At 40.7% G+C, this 22,263-nt stretch overlaps 1 protein-coding gene across 9 annotated transcripts in view; it reads left to right on the top strand.

The window, feature by feature from the left end:
* NEO1 (neogenin 1) overlaps nucleotides 1–22,263 on the top strand; it is a 212,085-nt gene that overhangs the window by 176,870 nt on the left and 12,952 nt on the right. For 5 of the 9 annotated variants that reach the window (XM_055818665.1, XM_055818631.1, XM_055818661.1 and 2 more), the window contains exons 15-24: nucleotides 1,082–1,276; nucleotides 2,075–2,170; nucleotides 3,242–3,465; nucleotides 7,152–7,290; nucleotides 10,016–10,123; nucleotides 13,388–13,582; nucleotides 14,305–14,337; nucleotides 18,893–18,961; nucleotides 19,784–19,931; nucleotides 21,728–21,966. In XM_055818665.1, coding sequence (XP_055674640.1) covers nucleotides 1,082–1,276; nucleotides 2,075–2,170; nucleotides 3,242–3,465; nucleotides 7,152–7,290; nucleotides 10,016–10,123; nucleotides 13,388–13,582; nucleotides 14,305–14,337; nucleotides 18,893–18,961; nucleotides 19,784–19,931; nucleotides 21,728–21,966 — 1,446 coding nt within the window. The remainder of the gene's footprint in view (nucleotides 1–1,081; nucleotides 1,277–2,074; nucleotides 2,171–3,241; nucleotides 3,466–7,151; nucleotides 7,291–10,015; nucleotides 10,124–13,387; nucleotides 13,583–14,304; nucleotides 14,338–18,892; nucleotides 18,962–19,783; nucleotides 19,932–21,727; nucleotides 21,967–22,263) is intronic. The other 4 variants (XM_055818650.1, XM_055818624.1, XM_055818644.1 and 1 more) reach the window with 2 other exon arrangements.

Below are 22,263 nucleotides of genomic sequence, written 5' to 3'. Positions count from 1 at the left end.
TTGTGGTGCTTTATTAAATGTTTTTAGATAAATGTAGCATGTTTCATTAAAATGAAATCCCTGCAGGAAGCAGAACACTGAGCTGATTTTATTTTAGACTGGGGAACTCAGCTTACTATTGCATAGAATTATTTATAATCTGTCAACATATGGCAGGCTCCAGTGGCCTGACAAAAGTACTTATTTAATTTTTGAGAAGTTAAAACAAAGGTACGGACACTAGTAGGTACTACAGTTGTGCTTTTAGATTGCTTTTAAATTCTAATCAACGGTGGGGAAAAAACCTTTCAGTAAAAATATCAGGGGGTTACAGTGGAATCAGTGGACACGCTGTGGAAGTCCTGCTGTTACTAAGGACCCACGCTCCATTTCTCTGTTGGGTTGTGATGAGATTTGTGTTGCTTGTGGGGTAGGGTTTGAATAGTTCATATGGACTCTTTGAGTATTTCTTTATCTTGTGGTATGGTTATATAGTCCCTGCATATATTTTGTGAATTAAGTTAAAGAAACCCAAGGATTTAAATAGCAACAAATGTAGGACAAATCAGAAGAAAACTTTGCAGCACAGTTTACTGACAATTCTTAGAGATTTGGAATATTCTCTTTAATCCTACAAGCAGCTCAGGAGCCTTTCTTTCATCATCAGTGTGTTTTCAGTTATAATTATTTTAATGCCCACAAGTAAGTAATATGGTGGAACTAAAAGGAGATTTCTTTGTGGAGGTGAAGGACGTGATAAATGTAGTGCGTATTTTGAAAAATTACAAATTGGTTAAAACATGCACAAACATCAGAAGAGTCTGCCTTGAAGCAGGTTTGATCTTTTCCTCAGTACGACTGTCCTTTCTTTTAAAGAGAGGATCTATTAAAATATATTAGTATATGAATCTATGTTAATTTTCTTCTGCTTATTAGAATTCTTTGTGCTCTCTTTACAGTAAAGCTCCCTCCTGCGCAGCGTACTCATTTGAATACAGACGCAGGGTGGAAGTGCTACGTTTGACCTTACTAGCTCACAGCTCTTCTTGTAATTACCTTTATTTAAGAGAAGACCTTTAAATCCATCATTTTTCTTTAACAGAAACTCGTGTTCCTGAAGTTCCAAGTTCCTTACATGTCCGTCCGCTGGTCACCAGTATTGTAGTGAGCTGGACTCCACCTGAAAACCAGAACATCGTGGTGAGAGGCTATGCGATAGGGTACGGCATTGGCAGTCCTCATGCACAGACCATCAAGGTGGACTATAAACAGAGATACTACACCATTGAAAACTTAGGTAAGGAAAGCAAATTAACCTCAGTGCCAAGTTTTACCTCTCATTTATGTTACTGTTTGCTAATCATGGTATTGCAAATAAACGAAACTACATGCAAGTTTTTGGATTTTTCCTTAATTCAGATATTATGCGGGATGCCAAACTGTTGATAAATTTCAAATAAACTCAATTTTCTGATGATAGAGAAAGAGGCAGAGGAATAAAAAAAAAAAAAGCCCCAAACCCAGAATCCTACAGTCCCCAAGTTTGAAGCATAGAGCACTTTGATCCAATGCTTTCCCTTCAGTGCTTATCACAAAAACTTTCACGCTGAGTAGCATTCCCTTGTTCTTCTGCTGGAGCTGCAGAACAGTTGGCTTCAGGCAAAAAAGAAACTAAAATGTTACCAAGGTGCAGTGGCATCTGCTTTAAAAGAAAAATACAGATTCACCCCTCCACAGAATTCTCTGTGGCAGGTAAAATATCCTGACAGCAAAATAAATATTGCTGTACCAGCCTACTGAGAAGTTCCATTAAATGGAACTTCTGAGTAATTTTATAGTAGAGCAGCTTAAAACATTCCTTTAATTCCTCACTGCTTTTTTGCCTGTACGTAATGTAGCTCTATGACTGGACTGCCGCTGTACGAGAGCTATTGAGCGCTACCAGGTCTGTGTGGAGACCTTTGCAATTCCAGTTTAGTTTACTTATTTCATGTATTTCTGTTAAAAAACAAAATACTGAACAAAGAATATGGAAAAGCAGAAAATCGGATTCACGAACGGCTTGCCCTAAAAGGATGTTTGTTTTTCCCTTCAGACCCAAGCTCCCACTACGTGATAACCCTGAAGGCATTTAACAACGTGGGGGAAGGGATCCCCCTCTACGAGAGTGCGGTGACCAGGCCACACTCAGGTACAGGCCCGCGGCTGCCTCTGGGGTGGGAGGACCTGGGGCCGTGTTCACCTGTGGCATCAAGCACACTCCACCTCTGAGCTGGCTGGCCTCGCCTGTTTCACCCAGTTATTAAACCACCTAGAACTAGTTTCATTTTTAAATGACAAAACTTTCTACTACTTAGAGATGCTCTTATTCAAACAGTTGCCATTACATGAGCCAGGCTGTGTGATGCAGTTCTAAAGGCGTGGCCCTTACCTTGTTTTTTACGGACAAGTATAGATTATTTCTTTTTGGTCTTCTACCCTGACATCTTGAACATGATGCCTGCATTTTCTTTGTCTAAGTCTCAATCTGCTGTCACTTACACAAGTTCTTGGCAGGTTTTTTTTTTTGGTCTTGTAATACATTAATAGAAGATTTTAAGCAGAGACACTTGTTTCCAAGTGAGCTGTTGCTGTGCTATGGCTCACCGTGCTCACTACTAGACTGTTGATGTTAGTTGTTGTGTGTAGATGTTAACGCTTTGTTCTAGTCTTCTGAAGAGCAGGAATTCGTATAGATTTTATAGGGGACATTGGAACTGCAGTTTCTTCTGTTACTGCAAATTTGTGTGGTACTTGGAACGTGATTGCCATTAACATTCTTTAAAAGGTGCTGGGAGTTCCCTGTAATTTTTACGAAGTGGCATTTACCCATCTAGAGGAAGTCCTGCTCTTTTTCCTCCTTGTTGTGTTCTGGAAAGGAATCAGTGGACATTCTGAGGCAGATGAAGTCAAAGTTAAAATTACTGTATGTCTGGGGTTCTTAGGCCATGGTTGAATGTGCTGGACACCAATATGATGAGGTGGATATATATTGGCATATATATGTTGTCTTACTGTCTTAAGAAGAACGCAATGCGAGATTAATTTGATTAGCCGGTCTTATGTCACCTATTAACTCTGGCTTTTCTCTCTCTTTCTCCATTTCTCACCTTTCATTTCATTGTACTACCCTGCATTTCCCCTTTTTTGTTTTTGTTTACATTAAAATGCCACCTTCTCCCTTTTTAATTATAATACACTATTTTACCCATCAATTCCCTAGACACTTCCGAGGTTGATTTGTTTGTTATTAATGCTCCATACACTCCAGTGCCAGATCCGTCTCCCATGATGCCACCGGTGGGGGTTCAGGCTTCCATTCTGAGCCATGACACCATACGGATCACTTGGGCAGACAACTCTCTGCCGAAGAACCAGAAGATCACAGACGCTCGCTACTACACAGTTCGCTGGAAAACCAATATCCCCGCAAATACGAAGTACAAGGTATTGGAGTTTCCACAACACTAACACAGCTGCGTTACTTCAGTAAGAAGATGTTTCATGTTCGAGCCAGGGTTAAGTGGAAGCCGAAAGTAACGACAAGTGCTTAGAAAGTGGTGTAGAGGTGTGCCCGGTTTTGTTTGAGCTGCCTGGACTGAGTTCAGATCAGTACTGCTCCGTTAAATCATTGCTTGAAAGATCCTTCTAGACTCAGTGAAGTAGTTGGTTTTGTGTCTCTTCCGTGTCTGTGTGAGTGGCTGGAAGGGCTGGCTGGGGCAGGCAGGCGAGCACGTCCAGAGATCCATGCTGCTGTGCAACCGTGGGCACGGTGACAGCTTTATATGCTGTACTTCACCCCAACACACTCGCTGTGTACGACAGATGTGGGCTCCCCTTTAGAGGAGCCAATAATGCTTTAATAAGGTGTGTGTTACTATTGGCTTCTCTCCAGTTAGCAGAAGAATCTGAATCTTTTGGGGTGAGTCATGCAAGGAAAATATTTACCCTGACAGTTTTAAGTTTCCTTTTACAACCTTTTCTGTTCATCTGAACTTGATAGTGAACGTTTCCTTTGGGAACTGAATGGGTGCAAAATATACAGCAACAACTTTATGATATCCCTGCCTTCCTTGATTTTCATCTACTGTTTTGATTTAGACTAGATTTGGGGTCCAGTTTATTGGTTTGGATTTTTTTAGTTGATTGGTGGGATTATTTTTTTTTTTAATTTTCAGAGTTATCTGAAGGCCTCAGAAATGCTGACTGCAAATTTCGCATTTGAAATGAGACTCAAAGGAAATGGTTGTTAAACTATCCAGCTAGTGGAGCTCCCTTTATGCTCTTGCAGAGCAATCTTGTTACAAACCAGATATATTTTTTTTTATTATTGAAATGAAAAGTTGTATATGTGTGTGTTTTTTCTATAAAGACAAGTTATTTATGAACCCACATTCCTGAGTCATGTGCAGAGGATGTCTTGGGAGTGATTTATATAATGCTGCAGTTTCAGTAGTTAAATGCTTTAAAAAACCCACCCTCAGTGGTAAATGAGATACTCCCACCATTCTCAGTGCTGGCGGCCAGTGGTCAAGAAGTTTTATTGTGGACCAAAAGTAATATGTGGTGATGGAATATAGTTAAAAATTACTCATTGTAAAAAGCATTTGCCTGAAAGGTTGTAACTTTGAGAACATTTGCTCTAATCATTTTTAGCCCATAATGTCTGAGGAGCTCACATCCTGCTCTTCTTTGTTTCAATCATAAACTCTGTACTACTCTGTCAGACAATAACAATTGCTAATTTTAAGAAAGGCGAAGCCTCTTTTCAGCCGTGCTGTTCAATAGGCTGCTGCCTTTCAGTCAGGTCTTTGGTAACTTTATTAAGTATGAGCTAGGATAATTGCTATCTCTAGCAGCTTTGTTATTTATTGCGTGTTTTGAGGCTGTTCACCCAGTTGCATTGAAGCTTCTCCGGTACGCAGCCTTGCACACAGAAACTTTATCTTTGTGGCAGGTCTCTAGCATCCAAAGCTGCATCTGTTCAACACAGCATTGTTCCGTCCATCCCTCTCGTCAGTAAATTGGATGTTCATACAGTTCATTCATAGTTTCTACATTTGCTCCCCGCTTCTATGCTGACAGTCACAAACTGTTATTAAAGAAGAAGCTGCACTCTGTAAATACAAGTTAAGAGGTTCTACTTGAAGGAGTCTTCTTTTCTTAGATTTGTATAGGAGTTGTGTCAATCTAGAGCATATAACCAGAGGAACAGATATGATACAGTTCCTGAAGCTAAAAGACTCCACTGTGCTTTGAACAGTGTAGTTCCACTAACGCAGATCAGAGAGCGTTTCTCAAAGAATCTTTGTTGGTGGAGCAGAGTTGTCCTACTCGCGGGCTACCTGTGACTTATGAGTGTGCTCTCAAGCATAAGCTAAAATATTAAATCTTAACTTAGATCTTTCAGGACTGTATAAAAGGCAAATAGATTTTTACAGGGTAAAATTTATGAAGTTTATTTCTAGTAGGTGAGCAGGTTTTAGTACCATGGGATATGCTGTGATCTTAAAAACAGTAAGTGGTGTTAAAAAATGAAGAAAGTAGTGAAGTCTAACACTCCAGTTTAGCCTTTCATGTGTCATTTCCATTCAATATAATGTGCAGTGAGATGAAAAGATACCAAGTTTCAAAGCCATAAACGAAAAATACAACTTTAACCTGTGAAAAGGACTGTCACGTACGACTGCAGCTAGGAGCTAAGAAGTACTGTAAAGTGATATAAACAGAATCAATTGCCTAAATGCTGTTAAGGAATTTCTATAGGTATTCTGGAGAGGAAGAAATGGTGTGCGTTTCCAGGGGTAAGTCAGCTTGTGATGCAAGATGCCAGGAGAGGATTTCTCCTTTGGATGTGTCATTACAGGGAGGTTGTGCTCAGTTGAGCTTTGTCACTGAACTAGTGTAAGAACTGTCCTGCTTTACACTTAAATGTTTGAACTATTTTTCCACAATCACATTTACTTTGAAACTACACTGAGTTTGTGTCAGGTAAAGGTTTAAAGTTAACAGAGGATTTTATTTTAATTAGCTTTATGATGTCTTCGTTGTTTGTCCACCCCTGTGATGTCTTAATGGGCAAAGCACATATGTGAACAAGCAAAAAATGTTGTACAAGTCTAAGTATCACTTGGCTAACAGTTTTCTGCACTTTCACCTGGTGTAAGAAAAAAAGATGTCACTGATACTTGAGAAATAAGGGGTTTCCTTTGCAGCAAATTTGAACTGTATTGTTCATAAAGTCTTCAAGAAATGTGCATTTTCTTTGTAATTAGCTGAAAATAGCTGTTTTCTGAAGGCAGTGGTTGTATACGGTTGCTGTATGGCCATCAAATACTGACAGAATCGATTCTGTGCTCTAGATTGCTGTAGGTCAAGGCAGGGAATATATGCATGTGTAGACACATCCTTCTTGTGGTTTTCATAGGCCTCCAGTACCTTCTGTTCACATTCAAGTCATGTATAACAAATACCAGATATTTTAACCAAAAGGTTGAAAATTCTAGCTAAATGTCTGAGTTACAAATTCCACTGTAAGCCATATGTAGTTTCAGAGTGCAATCCTAGGTAACCATTTGTTCTGAAAAAAATCTACATATTGGTAAAGCTTCACTATCTTCAAGTCTCAGCACCTGTACCTTCAGTTGTTTTTTTTTTTTTTTGAAGGATATTAAAAATTTACTGAAAACTCCAACAAGAATTTGGAAGGCAGATACAGATTTCAAGAAGGACTGTTACTGTTAGCTGTGCTTCGTTGTTTTCCCTAGCCAGATCATTTAATGAAATGCTGTAAATTAACCACCTCCACCCCTCCCCATAAAGTGATTTAGCCTGCTGCATAACAGGTGTGCCTTGGACCTTGTATTACTGCTTGCTTTTTTTAAAAAAAAATATAATTACTACTAAATGGTCTTGCTGATTGCAGAAAGAACTTCTAGCTGAGGATAAAACAACTGCACATTAATACTTGATTAATGAATTTGCATGACAGAGCAGAAATGTTACAGAATTAATGACAGTGGTTGTGAAAATGTAGCAGTGCTAAAATATATTAGACACCTGAGACACGGGTGTTTGAGAGCTGATTGATGGTTTGCAGTTCAGAAGTTACTGACTCTTTGTTTTTCTTTCAGACTGCAAATGCAACCACTTTGAGCTATTTAGTGACTGGGTTAAAACCAAATACCTTGTATGAATTCTCCGTGATGGTGACTAAAGGTCGAAGATCAAGTACTTGGAGTATGACAGCACATGGAACAACTTTTGAATTAGGTACTCCTTGGTGGCTTTCTGGAAGGGCCAACATTCCTGATAAGATTAATAAAGCAGAGTCTGTCAGAATTCTGGAGGAGGGAAAGCATGTATTTAAAATGCTTATGCTGATGAATACTTGCTGGGGGGTTCTTTTCTTTATAGTTTAGTCAGAAATTCTGATTAAAAAACAACAACATACTTCAAAATTCAAAGGGATGATTGCATGCAGAAAAATTTACATCACATTACAGAAAAGTAATGAATAATGTACCACGGCTCATGGACAGGAGAGGATAAAGAAGTGTATGCCTGAAACATCTCAGAAAGAGTACATTAATAGCAAATACAAAGAAAATGCTTCAGCAATTAATAATTAAATTTTGCTATAATTATGATGATAATTATTACAGAGTGAGGAAGTGTGTGAGGCAAATGAATAAAAAAAATCCTAGCGGAAACTAAGACATTCAAATTAGCCCTAAATTTTTGTTCTTCCACAGGAGTTGCCACTGCAGTCCTCAGTGCTGTAGAAAGGATGCACTCTCAGAATACAGGACAGAAAAGTGTTTGTAGCTGCTGGGAGGAACTTGAGCCCCCTGAGAAACTTTGAGGTTCAGAACCTCTCTTCCCCCTGACCTGTCCCTCATTAGCTCTTTTTGTCCTGCAGTGTTAAATGATTTTTGAGCAATTAAATTTACTGCTTATTATGCTTAGGTTTCCCTTTATATGAACTGTAAGGAGCAAAAAGAGCCTATCCAAATCACCCCGTAGTTCTTATGCTAGATAAAAATGCAACAGAAAAATAAAGCATGCAAAGAATTAGTGAAATCATCCAAATATTCTATAACGAGGCATAAGAAAAAGCAAAGCCAGAGTAAAATCAGAAATCTCCAAGCTTACTCTGAATCCCATAAACCCTTAGTGAGCTTCAGCTGCTTTTGAAAACATTGTCGTAGTTTTTGGTGGGAATTCCATGATGTGGAGCCAGCTACCCTTCTGACAGCACAGGTCTGGACCAAGGCTCTTTTCCCTTCCCAATTACTCTGCCCATCTCACGTTAAAACACTTAATTTGGTATTTTTGCTGGCACACATACAGTTCTGCACTAAGTGGGGACTGTGAAAGTTGCGTAAATAAAATTCTTAAAAGAGAATTTGGAACTCAAGAAAGTACAGGAGCAAGAGCGAGATACAGGAGGTCTCATTTCATTTAAACAGAAAGTAAATTTCTAGTCAGGCTCCTTGTAAAGAATATTTGCAGATACGACCTAAAAGCTTGGGAACTAAGAAGCAAATGAAAAGGAACAAAAAAGGCTAAATATATTTTCTCATAACAGATCTTGTGATTTATATTACTCGCCAAATTCCTGAGTGTTTGACTCATTATTTACAAATACTCTTGAGTAGCAGCGTTGTATAGGACTTGCTCCTCAGCTAATGCTGAAGAAAAATACAGGATGCTGGGTTCAGTGTTGGTCTGTGAATTAGTAATTTCTTGTGGGCTAGTTCTGGTTTAATGGTTGTTTTTTTTCTCTGAAGCTTGCTGTAGGGCCTTGAATCGTGCTTTACATCTGTACGTTTCTGTTGAGCTTGTTTTTGAGTATTTGGGATAACAGTTCCAGTAACTTTTGAGCTTTTGCTTTCCCTGGTTTCCAGCTATTCTGCCCAGGGTTAATAGGTAGCCATCTCGGAGGATGTACAGATTAATTTCTAATAGGTAATATACATAAAGCTCTTTAAATGTAGAAAGCACTAAATGTTACTATTATAGTATTAAATATCCAAGGCGGATTTACTTTGCTAAAAGTTACCTAATTAGAAGTCTCATGTTTTTCATAATGTGGCATTGCAAGCTGTGGCTGGTTAATGCACCTTCGGAGACGCTGGCTCTGTGCATTTGAAAGCCATTAATCTAAGCCCCAGCTGGCTATTTTAGTTCTCGGGAGTGAGGTCTCGGATTTCAGGCCTTCACTGGAGCGAATTATGCCATTTCCTGAATTTTAGGCCAGGAGGAGGCTGATGGGAGAAGGAAGTGTTCTCTCTCCTTTCTTTTTCTCTCCTCCTTTCTTGCCTTCTGGCAACCCAAGGAAAAAGGCTGGAAAATTGTGTTCAGCAGCTGTTTCTGGATTTCAAATGCTTCTGTGGTGCAGATTTCCTTGCAAATTACAAATAATTCTTCTAGTAAAGTAAATCGGCAACTATGGGTTATGATTCGAAATCTCTGGAAGATTTACTTTGCTAACTTGGATTTAAATGGCTAATTGGCATTACCAGGTCTCAGTCCCACCATAAACCTGAAAATGCAGAGACATTTCACATGCCTGTGCATATAGAATGTGTTTATTTCACAAGTTCATGTCATCTTTATGATGACTGAAGAGGTTAGAAGGCATTGACCCCCGCTGTAAGAGCTGTACAAAGATGCCGTGGTTTTGGAGACAGGTGGGCTCGTTCAGTCATGAACCACAGCACCTGGTGCCAGAAGTGCTTTAGAAACAGGTAACTCCTCATGGAAAGGAGATGCTGCACACCAGATGGCATTTACCAGTTGAATGAAGTAAATCAGTAAGACCACTACCACTGGGGTGGCGGATTTCTTTGAAGATCGAATATTCAGCGGTTTTGTTACTGTACATGCTCTTTTTCAGCGGTACAACAAATAGAGCAAATGTGCTGAGGTTACTTGTACGTGCACTGAAACAGGGCGACCTGTTCCTGATAGTCTGTTTTTTGTTTGTTTGCAGTTCCCACTTCTCCTCCCAAAGACGTGACTGTGGTGAGCAAGGAGGGAAAACCTCGGACAATAATTGTTAACTGGCAGCCTCCATCCGAAGCCAATGGCAAAATTACAGGTGCAGTTTGCATGAGCAATAAAGGCAGATATAAGATGGCTGGTTAACAACAGAATATAATCTGCATAACTATGTGAATGTGTTCCATGCTTCATTTAGCCTAGAGCTAGCCAAGAGGTCTGTTATCTTCTTTGTCAATCTTTTTAGTAGCCCAGATTAATTATTTACTTCTGTACCTAGTAAAAATGTAGTAAGATACAAACTAACTGCAGTGTGAAATTGGAGTCTAACCAGAAATATAATTGAAAGTTTAAATATCTCAATAACCTTTGCCTTCATCAGCTTGTGCTATTTTAATAGCATGCCTCCAGAAATAGGTCTATAATGCCTCTGGCCCATCAGTATTTTATTTAGAAGGGTTCATCCCAGTGCCCTTTGTCATCTTTGTGTCAGTTTTGTGGCACAGAACAGACTTAAAGTCAGTTTATTAAGTCCCCTGACATAACCATTAGGAGTAAACCGTTATTTGCCTTTGTAATTGCATCACTTCCAAGTTGGATAAATCATTTTACATCAAATAGTAACTACTGTGTCCCTTCTATAATTTCTGTATGGATGCCCATTTCTAAAGGTTTTCTGAAATAATTCTCTTAAATTTTCCTTTTTTCACACCAAGCTTTAAGCTTAAAGCAGATTTTATTGGGGTGTAGTTTGCAGTGTTCGATTCTACTTTTGTTCTCAGAATTAACTATGGTGCAGAATCAAACCTCCAGCTGGCGTCTGACTAGGCAGTGCTGCGGCCAGCTTCAGACAGGAGATAAAACTGAGATCCCTCTGAAAAGGCAGAATAGTGCAGACTCTTAACCTTCAGTAATTACAGTCAACTTTTAAGTAAGCCATAAGAAAGACCCCTGCAAGGCAAAGAGGCGCTAAGCACGCAGCCCAGAGGCTCCACCAGGTCTTTGTCTGCTGTGGGTGCTGAAGGGAGGGCAGCAGGGGTGGGTGGGTGCCAGGTGTGGTGCACAGGTGGGGCTGTAAGGGTGCCATGGACAGCCTGCTCTGCACCAGAACGTGTGCCTCTGCATGCACACAGCTCTTTGTATGTTGTATGTGTTTTTATATTGACTATAAAGCCAATTCTGTATTAGTTTATTATCAGCAAGATGTTTCCTCTATGTGGGAAAGAAGGTTTGACTGGAGAAACAAGAGCCTTTATCTTAACTGCAGGTGAAAGGACATGGTTGCTAGCAGTCAGGGGGGGCGTTCAGACAGGCGCGAGTATGCCCAGGTTATATCTGCTCCTGAAAAGAGAAGCCTGTCCTCTTAAATTGGGTGTATCCATGAGAAGGGGAGACAGTGTACAATGAGATCGGCATTTACACAATGTGGTTAGCAAAATCATCGCACATGTTCAATTTTCCAGGTAAAAAAAAAAATCTCCTTGCAGTGTCTAAAGTGTGAAGGAGGATCTTACATTCATTCACACATGTTGAATGTAAATACACATAGTATTTATTAGCTTTTGCATATGTAGCAGTTAACAGCTAAAAGATAAAATAAAATAGATCATTCTGTGGCAAGTCTGAGTCTAACATGTTAGGTTCAGTGTCATAGGAACCACAGAAGGGTTTGGGTCGTCGGGGACCGTAATGATCACCCAGTCCCACCCGTGCCAGGGGCAGGGACACCCCCCCCAGCCCAGGCTGCCCCCAGCCCCGTCCAGCCTGGCCTTGGGCACTGCCAGGGATGGGGCACCCACAGCCTCTCCGGGCAGCCTGTGCCAGCGCCTCGCCGCCCTCACAGGGAAGGATTTCCTCCTAATAAATCGAAATGTACCCTCTTCCAGCTTAGAGTCGTTCCCCTTTGTCCTGTCACTGAGGCCTTTACACAGAGCCCCCCTCCAGCAGCCTGTGCCCAGTGAGGTGCTGGGAGATGCCACACGCTCTCCTGGCGGCTCCTCTCCTGCCGGCCCCGTGCCCGGGAAGGGGCAGCTCACACAGCCGAGTGCTGTCTGCTGGGCCAGCCCCTGCCCACTGGAGGGGCAGCTTCATCCTCCAGTAATTACTCATTAACTTGGCTCAGTTCATTCTGTGTATTAAGTCATGCAGTAAAAAGTGATGATGTAATTCCATGCACTGGCTGGCGTGTCTGTGGAGTACTCGGCTTTTCAGCCCTAATCTTTTGAGAGCACAGGAGGGATACGGAGTACTGAGCCGTGCTAGTCTGGGTTCCAGATGCTTGTGTATCATTACAGTTGCTGACTAATTAGTACAGTCATAAGTTAACACAGTAGTCTTGTGCCACTAGACTATATATAGTGCTTTCAGCTGTCACCATATATATACTGTTGCTTTGTGACCTGTACAAGTGGCAAATTATTCAGTCTCCTCCCCAGCAGTTAACTGTGCCATCAAGGGAAGAAATTAAGCATTGGCCTGTCAAGCATCACCCTCCGTGCCGTACTGGTTACTGTGAATTCTGTGAATATGGGGTACCAGCAATATTTTCAATTGCTATAAGGAAGTAGAAATCACTCTGGGGAACATCTCCCCTTCCTTACTGTTACCCCCAGGCTGGTGGTCCGTGGGACAAGGGAAGAAGCAATTTGTGCATGAACCAGCTGATGACCCAGCCCTGTACAGGGCTTTACTTTGGTACAAGTATTTACTTCATGCTGGGGCTCTGTGTTTCTTATATAAAAAAGTTATAAAGCTTTTACTCCATATTGGTTTGTAATTGCAGTATATTTTAGTAACAGAACATAAACTCTTCCCATGCCTTTTTTTCTATTACGTGCAAGATAACTTCAGTTCTCTTCAGATTATTGTCATCTTTGTTAATAAACTGAAAAATATAAAATAATTACAAACTACTGAACATGTTCTTTAGCTGTGCATGGGAGTGTTCTGTTGTTTTAATGTTATCTATTTTCTATAAATGTTAATACTTTGACAACGCTTTGATAACAGCTTTATGTTATTTTATATTATTTGGACTGTGAACAGTAACGAGATGGAAATGAGGAGTTTCTTCATACTCAGTGAATGGTGGTCGGAAATAATGTTGATATTTTAAATTGCTTTTTTCCTCTTAACATCCACTTTTGATCAGCTTAAAATTTAAGATGGGAAGGCTGCCTAATAATTTAATGCAATTGAATAATTGAATAATTAGTCTTTGAAAGAGAAAAAATACACTTTCAGAAAAGCCATAGTCATTTAACTGTGCAAATGTCATTAAAAGTCAATAGAACATTTTCTGTGAGATCTTATGACTATCCCGTTCTTTTATGTATGAAGTTCTTTTGCTTTTTCCTTTGGACAGGATACATCATTTACTACAGTACGGATGTGAACGCTGAAATACATGACTGGGTTATTGAGCCCGTCGTGGGAAACAGACTGACCCATCAAATACAAGAACTAACCCTTGATACACCATATTATTTCAAAATTCAGGCCCGCAACTCGAAGGGCATGGGGCCCATGTCTGAGGCGGTCCAGTTCAGAACCCCAAAAGGTGAACTAGCACGTGTATCTAAATGTCTTCCTCTTGTTTTCTTAATGCAGCCCCTGCAAGGATAAGGTACCAGTAGCGTGAATATTACATTTAAACTGGAAAAGACAAGAAGACAGTGGAGTCTGACTAGAACAAAATTTTCTGTTGGGTTGCTCTTGTGTTATATATATTAATACATACACAGACGTTGCTCAGCTGTTTGATTAATTGTGTTGTTTCAAAGTTAGTGGTGGGCACTCGGGTCATCTAGTTATTAATGCTGTGGGTCCGGGTCCTAAATGTGCTTTTTAGAAAACCAGGTTTTAGTTGCTTTAAGATTCAGGGTCTTGTGCATCGCGGCTGCTCGTGATGAAACAGCAGCAGGCAGCAGGCTCTGGAGGTGGTAGCCAGCGGCACAGCTGCTTGCCAGCGACTTGGATGATATAATGGGAACTACTGTGACACAACAGGCTCTTAAATAAAGAACTGCTTAGTGGTGGGGAACTAGTGAAATAGCACAAATGCATGATAGCCTGGAAAAAAGTACTGTAAGGAGTGGTGAAAAACAAAAATTTATGAGCAGCTGTTTTTAACGTTACTTTTTCCATGTGAGTATTGGTGGTTAGAAATGAGAGCTCTAGCTAGTCTGCTTACGCTATGTGCAACTTAAAATTCCGTCTCTCACTCCTTCAATCCTTGTGATCTTTCTCTTGTTTTTTCCTTCCCTTTGCTTGTCTCGCTAGCTGAATCCTCAGATAAAATGCCTAATGATCAAGGTAAATTAATAGCCATGCTTTCTCTTTTATTCCATCCTTCACACATTTTGTTTTTCCTGTCCATGTGCTGTTGCATTTCCTAAATGAAACAGTATCTGCTGCTCTAACTGTAAATGAGTGGGTTCTTCTTGTGCTTTTAATAGTGGAAGAACTGGAAGCCCTATTTGTGGTTTGGGTGTTAGGAATATAAAGTGATCTCTGTAGTCAGATGTCGCATGAAGGGACAAGCGGGTTGTGCCAGAGCTGAATCATTCTGTCAGAACGAGTTTGGATTAATTGATACTCCAGCCAGGCTCTGACCACTGATCCAAGATCTCAGTACATAGAGGTGGAAGATCAAACAGTTACCATTTTATGAGCTCTACATCTATAATTATTTTCATAATAAAGGGTAATTATTTTCATAATAAAGGGAAGTATGCCTGCTCTAGATAGCTTTTTTGCAAGAGAGATTCTGCTCGTCAGCTCATTTAGACTCCAGACACTCCTGAAGAGCACAGCAATAGCTACTAAAAGCCTTAAGGTTTTAAAACACTAGCTTGAAAAATGATAGCTTTGAGTCTACTACATTGAATTATAAGGTGGATGTCCCAGGGCTATTTTTGCTTTCTTCCAAATAACCTACAAGCCCAATAAAAAGGGAAAGAATTAATCTAAAGGGATGAGTTTAAAAGGACATTGGCAAGCAGCTTAGACATACAATTAAATAGATCCTAAAGGGGTTGAGAATGAGGGGGGTGGGGGGTTGCTTTTCAACTTGTTACTTAGAAGTAATTTATTAAATATGCTTTTACCTTCCGTGTACCAAATAATGCTGGTATAGATGGCTCTGGAGTAAATTCATATCCAGACTTGTGTAACAGAGATGCTAGCTGAGATGTCTGTGGGTAAGCAGATGCTCACGTGTCATCATCAGCGCTCAACTGCAAGTGGAAGGGAATAGGGGGAGATTAACAAGTGCAATGTAAAAGTTGCTGGTTTCTGTTCTGCACTATTCTGACCTCATTTCAGCAGAAAACTAAATCTTCTCATCCGTTCTTATCACCCTAAAGTAACACATTCTTCCAGTAACAATTTGATTAATTTTTACCAAATTATATAATTTATAAATCATAAAAGCTGAGAGTTTTGTTTCAGAATTCCTATAAGAACACTCGGAGATCATAAAATCATGGCAGTACGTTAAATGTAGAAGGGGAGCAGAGGAAGAAGAGCAGGACAGCCCGCTGTGACTGTCCCTGAGCTGCAGGCCGTCTTTCAGGAAATGGTGGGCAAGTTGTTTGGCACGGGGAAGGAACAGAGCTACAGGGGCAGCGGGCCTTGGTGGTTCTGTCTGGTTGGTTCTGACCCCAAATTTAATGGTTTTCTTCTGTATTAAGCACACTGTAGCATTCTTCCACACACTTCCACAGCACAGAGCTTGGATGAGGAGAAGTTAGTGGCCGTCGCTGTCAGGCCTCAGGGAGCTGCACCAGCCGAGTACAGAAGCAGAGGTTGAGGTGTCTGACCCCGGTGAAACTGTCCTGAAGTGACACAGAATGTGTGGTCTGGCTGCAGACACCTAATGGGTAACATGGGGACCGACAAGCTAAAAACAATTCAACAATAAAATAACAATTTCAAGTAAACGTTACCTTAAACTGTTCCTTCATATGGAAGGAAACAGGAAACCTCAACAACAAACTTTATGAGATCCTGGAAAACAGGCCAGTGTCTATACAGCTGGTGCAGCACGTGTGTGTGCTTGTTCAGAGCATGCGGGGTAGAAGCAAGGTGTGTGCTCCGGAGGGGACGACTCGCTGCTTCCAAGGGGGGCAGTGAGGGACAGTCCTTACGGCCGCATAAACGGCAGCGGAGGGTCAGCCCGAGGCACTGCCTCAGAGAGGAGCTCCCCGGGGTTTAGAGCCTGAACTGTTGATCCCTGGTTTCAGGAATTAGATACTGAGAAGCGTCTTGGTTAAGTATCTAAATTACACTATTTTGAAAACTGGACTTTGCATCTTGTAGTTAGTTACCTTTGCATTTTTGGAAATGTCACCGCAGTCAGTGCCAGTATCAGGTGTCCCTGAGCTGCCGCGCGCTGTGGGGGTCGTGCGTAGGTAGTTATTCCCAAGGATGGCTACGTCCTCTAGAGCAGCTTGCCAGAATACTGCTTCCTCCGTGTCACTGCCTTCCCATGTTTTTTGTCATCTAAATGTGATTTATACTCTTTGTCACTTACCCACACACGTATGGGGGGGTATATAAAATCTGCAGTTGGCAGTGTGAGTATATACATCATTCAGGGAGCGCACACACCCCGCAAACCACTGCATTACGCTCACATGTACCACATGACCCCGTCAGTCTGCACAGGTGACTTTGTATATCTTATCTACACCATTATTTTATGTCACCTGTTACCTTCAGTAGCAATTATTTTAATTTTCATTCATGGTGTTATTAAGGATATTGAATTACACTTGGCCAAGCACAAGTCTTTGCAGAACTCATTAGAAATATGCCTTGTGAATAATGATTCGGCAACTATAATTCTCATTCTTATAAGTTAATTTGTTGTTAATCTTGTTAATATGTGCCACATTGCTTTTTTTATGATGTTATTTTTAACAAAGCATTGTAAAGTACTTGGTAAAATGTGTTATGGAAGTCTAAATTCAGTATGTCTGACTGTTGCCAACCAAATTTATAGTCTGACATTTAGTTTGTTTGAAAATACCTGTTTTCAATAAAACAGAAAGATGGGCATTAAGTATGCCACCATCGCCTGTCTGTCGCCTTTTCCGTGATCCTGCCTATGTTAAGGCTGCAGCTGCTGCACTAACAATGTGTAGGGTGTCTAGTTGTCCTTTTAAAATACTGTCAGTCACCTTTATTCCCACAACCACCACCACCACCCCCAGCTTCTCTGGTGCTTCAGTGCATCTTCTGCACTACATTCAGTGATTCAGACAATTCATCTAGGGTTGGGTTGTTTTTTTTTTTCACATATTTCCAGTGCAAGTTATCTGGTCATGCAGATACAAATGTATCAAATACAAGCTGTTTAAAATTCTGTTAAATTATTTCATGGCTGCTGCAAAGTTAGTAGTCCAGTATTTCCAGAAAAGGACACGTTTTCACTGATTGCAGTGTCCTTTCTAGACTTGCAGGGGCAGTGTGTCTTTTTCATTATAGATTTGTCCTGCAATACATCTTTCCTGTAATTTCAGACTGCATCTAAATCCTCACTGATTACATGTAACGTTCCTTCTTATTTTCTTTTTGGGGCATAAATCAGTAGTTTTGCTGGAAACTTCTGCTGGGTTTACCAGTTGTCTTTATTTCACAGTGATTAATTTACAGACTTTGACTTCAAGTTCACAATTTCCATTTGTTACACATCCTTTAACGCTTACTACCTCTTGATTAGAGTAGATTTTTAACTGAGAAAATCCTTCTCCCGACGGTGAAACTGCCGAACTTGCAGACTTCCGATTTTTGTGGTTTTGGCTTTTTGTGCGTAACGGGTAAAAATGTGCGGAGTATTTTGGGTACCAATAGGGATGTTCTTTGCATCTTGCTTTATGTTTCCCCTACTATAGTATTTTTATCATTCATGGTCATATTGCACTAGTGCATTTTAATGAAAATACAGAAGTGAAAGAACGAGGATTTTGTGTATCTTTATCTGCAGGAAGCATTCTGCTAACTCAGGAGAGGTCTTAACATTAGAGGTGAACTTGTGACTTCATGTGTCTTGCTCTGGCGGCAAGTAATCTAAATTAGACCTGAATTATGCAAGGGGAAATACTTTTTAAGTGGAAGGAGGACAGCATTGCAGCTGGTGTTGGCTCTGGCATTCAGCACCTAGGAGCCCCCTGGAGCAGCCCAGGTTCAGGAGGGCTGTGTCATTGGCCTCAGTTGGTGATGACTGGGGTACAGATACGTTAACTTCCATTGTCAGCCTATAAAGCTTTGAAACTAATGAATCCCAGGTTTCACCAAAAAGTTTTTTGCAATACTTCAATGTCACTTCCGGCGAAGGTGAAACAAATGGAAAAAGAACAGGGAGAAGCTGAAAGCAAGTTTTTTATGGATAGGCAGGGACTTAGTATGGTGTCTACTCTGCTTTTGATCCTTCACTTCTAGCCTTCCACACCTACTGTGATTAGGTATGAAGGGAAAAAAACCTGTATAATCACTGTTTCAAGGTGATTAACTGTCTGTACAAGTGTGGCAAAGCCATTTTCTTCAATATATATCTGTGCATTACTGCAAATAATTTTTATTGTATTTTTTTAAAATGAATACTAGTAGAGGCTCCTAAGCTTACTTAGGAAAATACTAACACAATAAACTAATTATTAAATAGGTCTTTTGAAGAAGTTGTTCTCTTCTTGGAGATACACAGTTGCTGTTCAAAGCCAAATAGATGTAGGGGAGAGACAAGGAGGGGGAAAATGCACACAGTGGGTCAGAGAAATTCTAAAAGAGCTACCTTAGAAATGCTAAAGTGTGTGTTTATGTGTGTATATATATGTATGTAAAATTACCACATATACGACCTTTCCAGCTTCAGGATCTGCAGGGAAAGGCAGCCGCCCAGTGGACATAGGGCCGGATTACAAACCGCCTCTCGGTGGTAAGTGGTGTTACAAAGCTTTTCAATTTAAATGCAAAGTCGTTTGGTGTTTCACAGAGTGATGCTGTATCCGACTGAAAATACCAATTACATCTGTTCCAGTGACCTTTTCTCTTCATGATTATAGTTCTTTCCACTCAAGAAATAGTATCATACTTCTGTCACAGCGTTCTTGCCTGCTGTGTGGGGTATATGGAAAAAATAATCAATGTGTGCATTTGCATTTCAGTCTTGATAAGCAGATCTTGTTCCCAGTTTAAATGGCTGCTGTAGTGCACAAGTGTAAAATTAATTCATAAGAACATATTAGGAAGGAAAAAAAAATCATCCTAACTCCTCCTTATTAGCACTGTGCATTCTGGAAGCCTTTCCCTGAGGTAACACTCATTAGTGTTACAGAAAGTGTGTTTCTTTTGAAGGAGAGTGACCACTACAGAATACTGATGCTGACCCGTGTGATTATTGGGTCCAAGGGAGTGCCCGTGGTACTAAAGTTGTAGCAAAGTCCCAAGTTAACTCCCCTTAGAGTCTAAACTATTGAACTTTTTTTTATGATAACTATTTGAGTAGGATGAACATACATTTTCATAGACCGTTAGTTGGAAATGGATCTATAAAGCGTTTTATAGATTTAGTAGTTGTACAGAAACACAGTTAGCAAATGACAAGAACATAAGCAAGCACTTCACTTGAAGTCCTAGCAGACAAATATCTTTCTCATTCTGCTAATCGGAGTGATTTTAGAAGCCTTTGATGGGCACTGCTTGCTTTAGGTGGGTTTTTTCTGTATAATAAATAACCGCTTTCTTCCATCTCCAACAGGCAGTAACAGTCCCCATGGAAGTCCTACTTCTCCCTTGGACAGCAACATGCTGCTTGTAATCATAGTGTCTGTTGGAGTGATCACCGTTGTGATAGTGGTGATAGTCGCCGTCTTCTGCACTCGTCGTACAACTTCTCACCAAAAAAAGTAAGATGTCCAGGTGGCACTTTGCCCTGTCCTACCTTTCTCGTGTAATTCTATGATTTAATCTTTTCTTTATGATGCTTAAGTTTATTGCTTTTAAGTCTTGTGGGCTGTAGAAATGCTCGTCCTGACAACAGATGGGTAATGCAGTTTGGATTCCTGTGTTCAGAAGACTACATGCATCAGTGCAGCTACGTGATCCTACCTGCAGTGGTGATGAGGTGCTGTTTTTCTTAATCAGTGTTTCAGAGTTTACAAGCTGTCCAGAGTTTACAGGCAAACTGTGGCAATGCTTTCATGTATACCTGCACTTGCCCCTTTCATTGTTTAAACAATTGTTGCCAAACCTGAGCCAATACATCTGTTTAGAGCTGTGAGAGCTCAGCAGCTCAGGCAGATTCTCACTTCTGTTCTTAGCATGTACTTCACTGTGTGGAGTATGTTTACAAGCTGTGCGTGGTAATATCCAATTTTTAGATAGATTACTGGAGTGGAATCTGAATCTGGTGCTGGGCTCCTTAGAAAAGTGCTCCAAAATTCAAAGTACAGGTGTGTATCTGAATTCTTTCCTCATTTAGACCATCTGAATTAAGACTACAGCAGCAATGCTTCCATTTATAGGCTCCTGAAGGTTGTTCCTGCATGTCCTTTGAAAGAACTGAACAGAGCTGAAAGCTTTTTTTTAACATTTGAAAAGACTCTGTTATGCAAAACAGAGTTTTAAGAAAGTTATTAAAAGTCAGGCGTAGAAGATAATTTGCACTTGTTTTGCTGAAGCTGAACCATCCTGTAAAAATGCAAGTCCTTCAGGAGAGGCAAGCAAGGATATATGGTCTAGCAGCTGGGGGTGTGCTTGGGAGAGGGCAAAATACATGGGCCTGCACCCAAGAGATACATTTTATTTTCAAAGAGCAGAAATAAGCCTGTGAAATCTTGCCTTTGTTTTCCCAGTTTCTAAATGCCACCTCTTACATGCAGCAACCCACAGCCAGTGAATAACCTGATCTGTTGTGCTGGTTCAGCTACAGTGCTCCAGGCAGGATGCCGGGGGCACGTCTGGCTGTGAATCACCGACATCAGACAGCTCTGTTCTGTTCGTTGGTATTTTCAAAATCATATTTAGTCATATCTTAGCCGGTTCTAGGAAACTTGCCACCTAGAAGGGACACCTTCCTCCGTCATTGCCAGGGTCCAAAGCTTGGAGCACGTGTGGAGGGCAGTGTCGGAACTCTGCGGTTTACTTTTCCAAAATTCCGTCATGTCAAATGTCTGCCTTAAAATCGGGCTGCTGCTGTTCAGCAGTGATGAAAAAGCCCATCATCAGATGTGTCTGACCTGAGCGGTGGGAAGATGAATGCTCATGTCATTAATCTGTAGAGTTAACCATCCTATGGGGATAAGTGGCTATTTGTACACTCCTCCTACAGCTATTGTTTGCGGCTGTTTGTAAGCCCTGGAGTAAGGGCACAGCACGATGTATGTACACTTCATGTTTAGAATATTCTCTTAATAACCGTAAGTACTGAAAACTTAATTTTTGTTAATGAAAGCCTAGACTGTAGAGCACAGTTCTACAGCATGTGGTAGCATTTGAGACAAATTTCATGGCATCAGAATTGCAGAATATGCTTTGAGATGTCAGATGTGCTTATATGTAAAATTCAAAGCTTCCTGCCCAGTGGGTAGCTTTTGCTCAGCTGGATACAAGATCTGAAGGAAATCTCAGTGAAAATTTGCCTCCTTCAACAAGTGAAAGGAAGCCTACATCTAAGAGCATTTCATTTGTTTTCCTTCCCAAGGAAACGAGCTGCCTGCAAATCAGTGAACGGGTCCCATAAGTACAAAGGAAACTCGAAAGACGTCAAGCCTCCTGACCTGTGGATCCATCATGAAAGACTGGAGCTAAAACCCATTGATAAATCTCCAGATCCCAACCCAATCATGACAGATACCCCAATCCCTCGCAACTCCCAAGACATCACCCCCGTTGATAATTCCATGGACAGCAATATCCATCAAAGGCGCAATTCCTACAGAGGTGAGCTATCAACGAGTACTTTGACTGTGATGTTTAAAACCAAATGCATTTTACTCTGGTGAAATTGCTTTATTGACCTTTTATTTAGTTACCCTTAACCTTTTTTTGTTCTTGTTTTCCAAGTAATGAATTGGGGTTTGTGCCTACACACGTTTTAGTGAGAAAATTGAGTGCCCAGGAGTTAAGGCATGCGTTTCCCTTGGGTAAATACTGATTAGTAATCAGAAGATCAACAAGTGTTTCACATGAAACCGCTGAGATGTTTATGACATTCTTTCAGCGGGCAGACACAGTCAG

The sequence above is a fragment of the Falco peregrinus genome, chromosome 1, assembly GCF_023634155.1.
Source record: "Falco peregrinus isolate bFalPer1 chromosome 1, bFalPer1.pri, whole genome shotgun sequence".
Lineage (NCBI taxonomy): Eukaryota > Metazoa > Chordata > Aves > Falconiformes > Falconidae > Falco > Falco peregrinus.
Note: the sequence above shows the minus strand (reverse complement) of the source record. Positions and strands in the feature narration are given on the sequence as shown.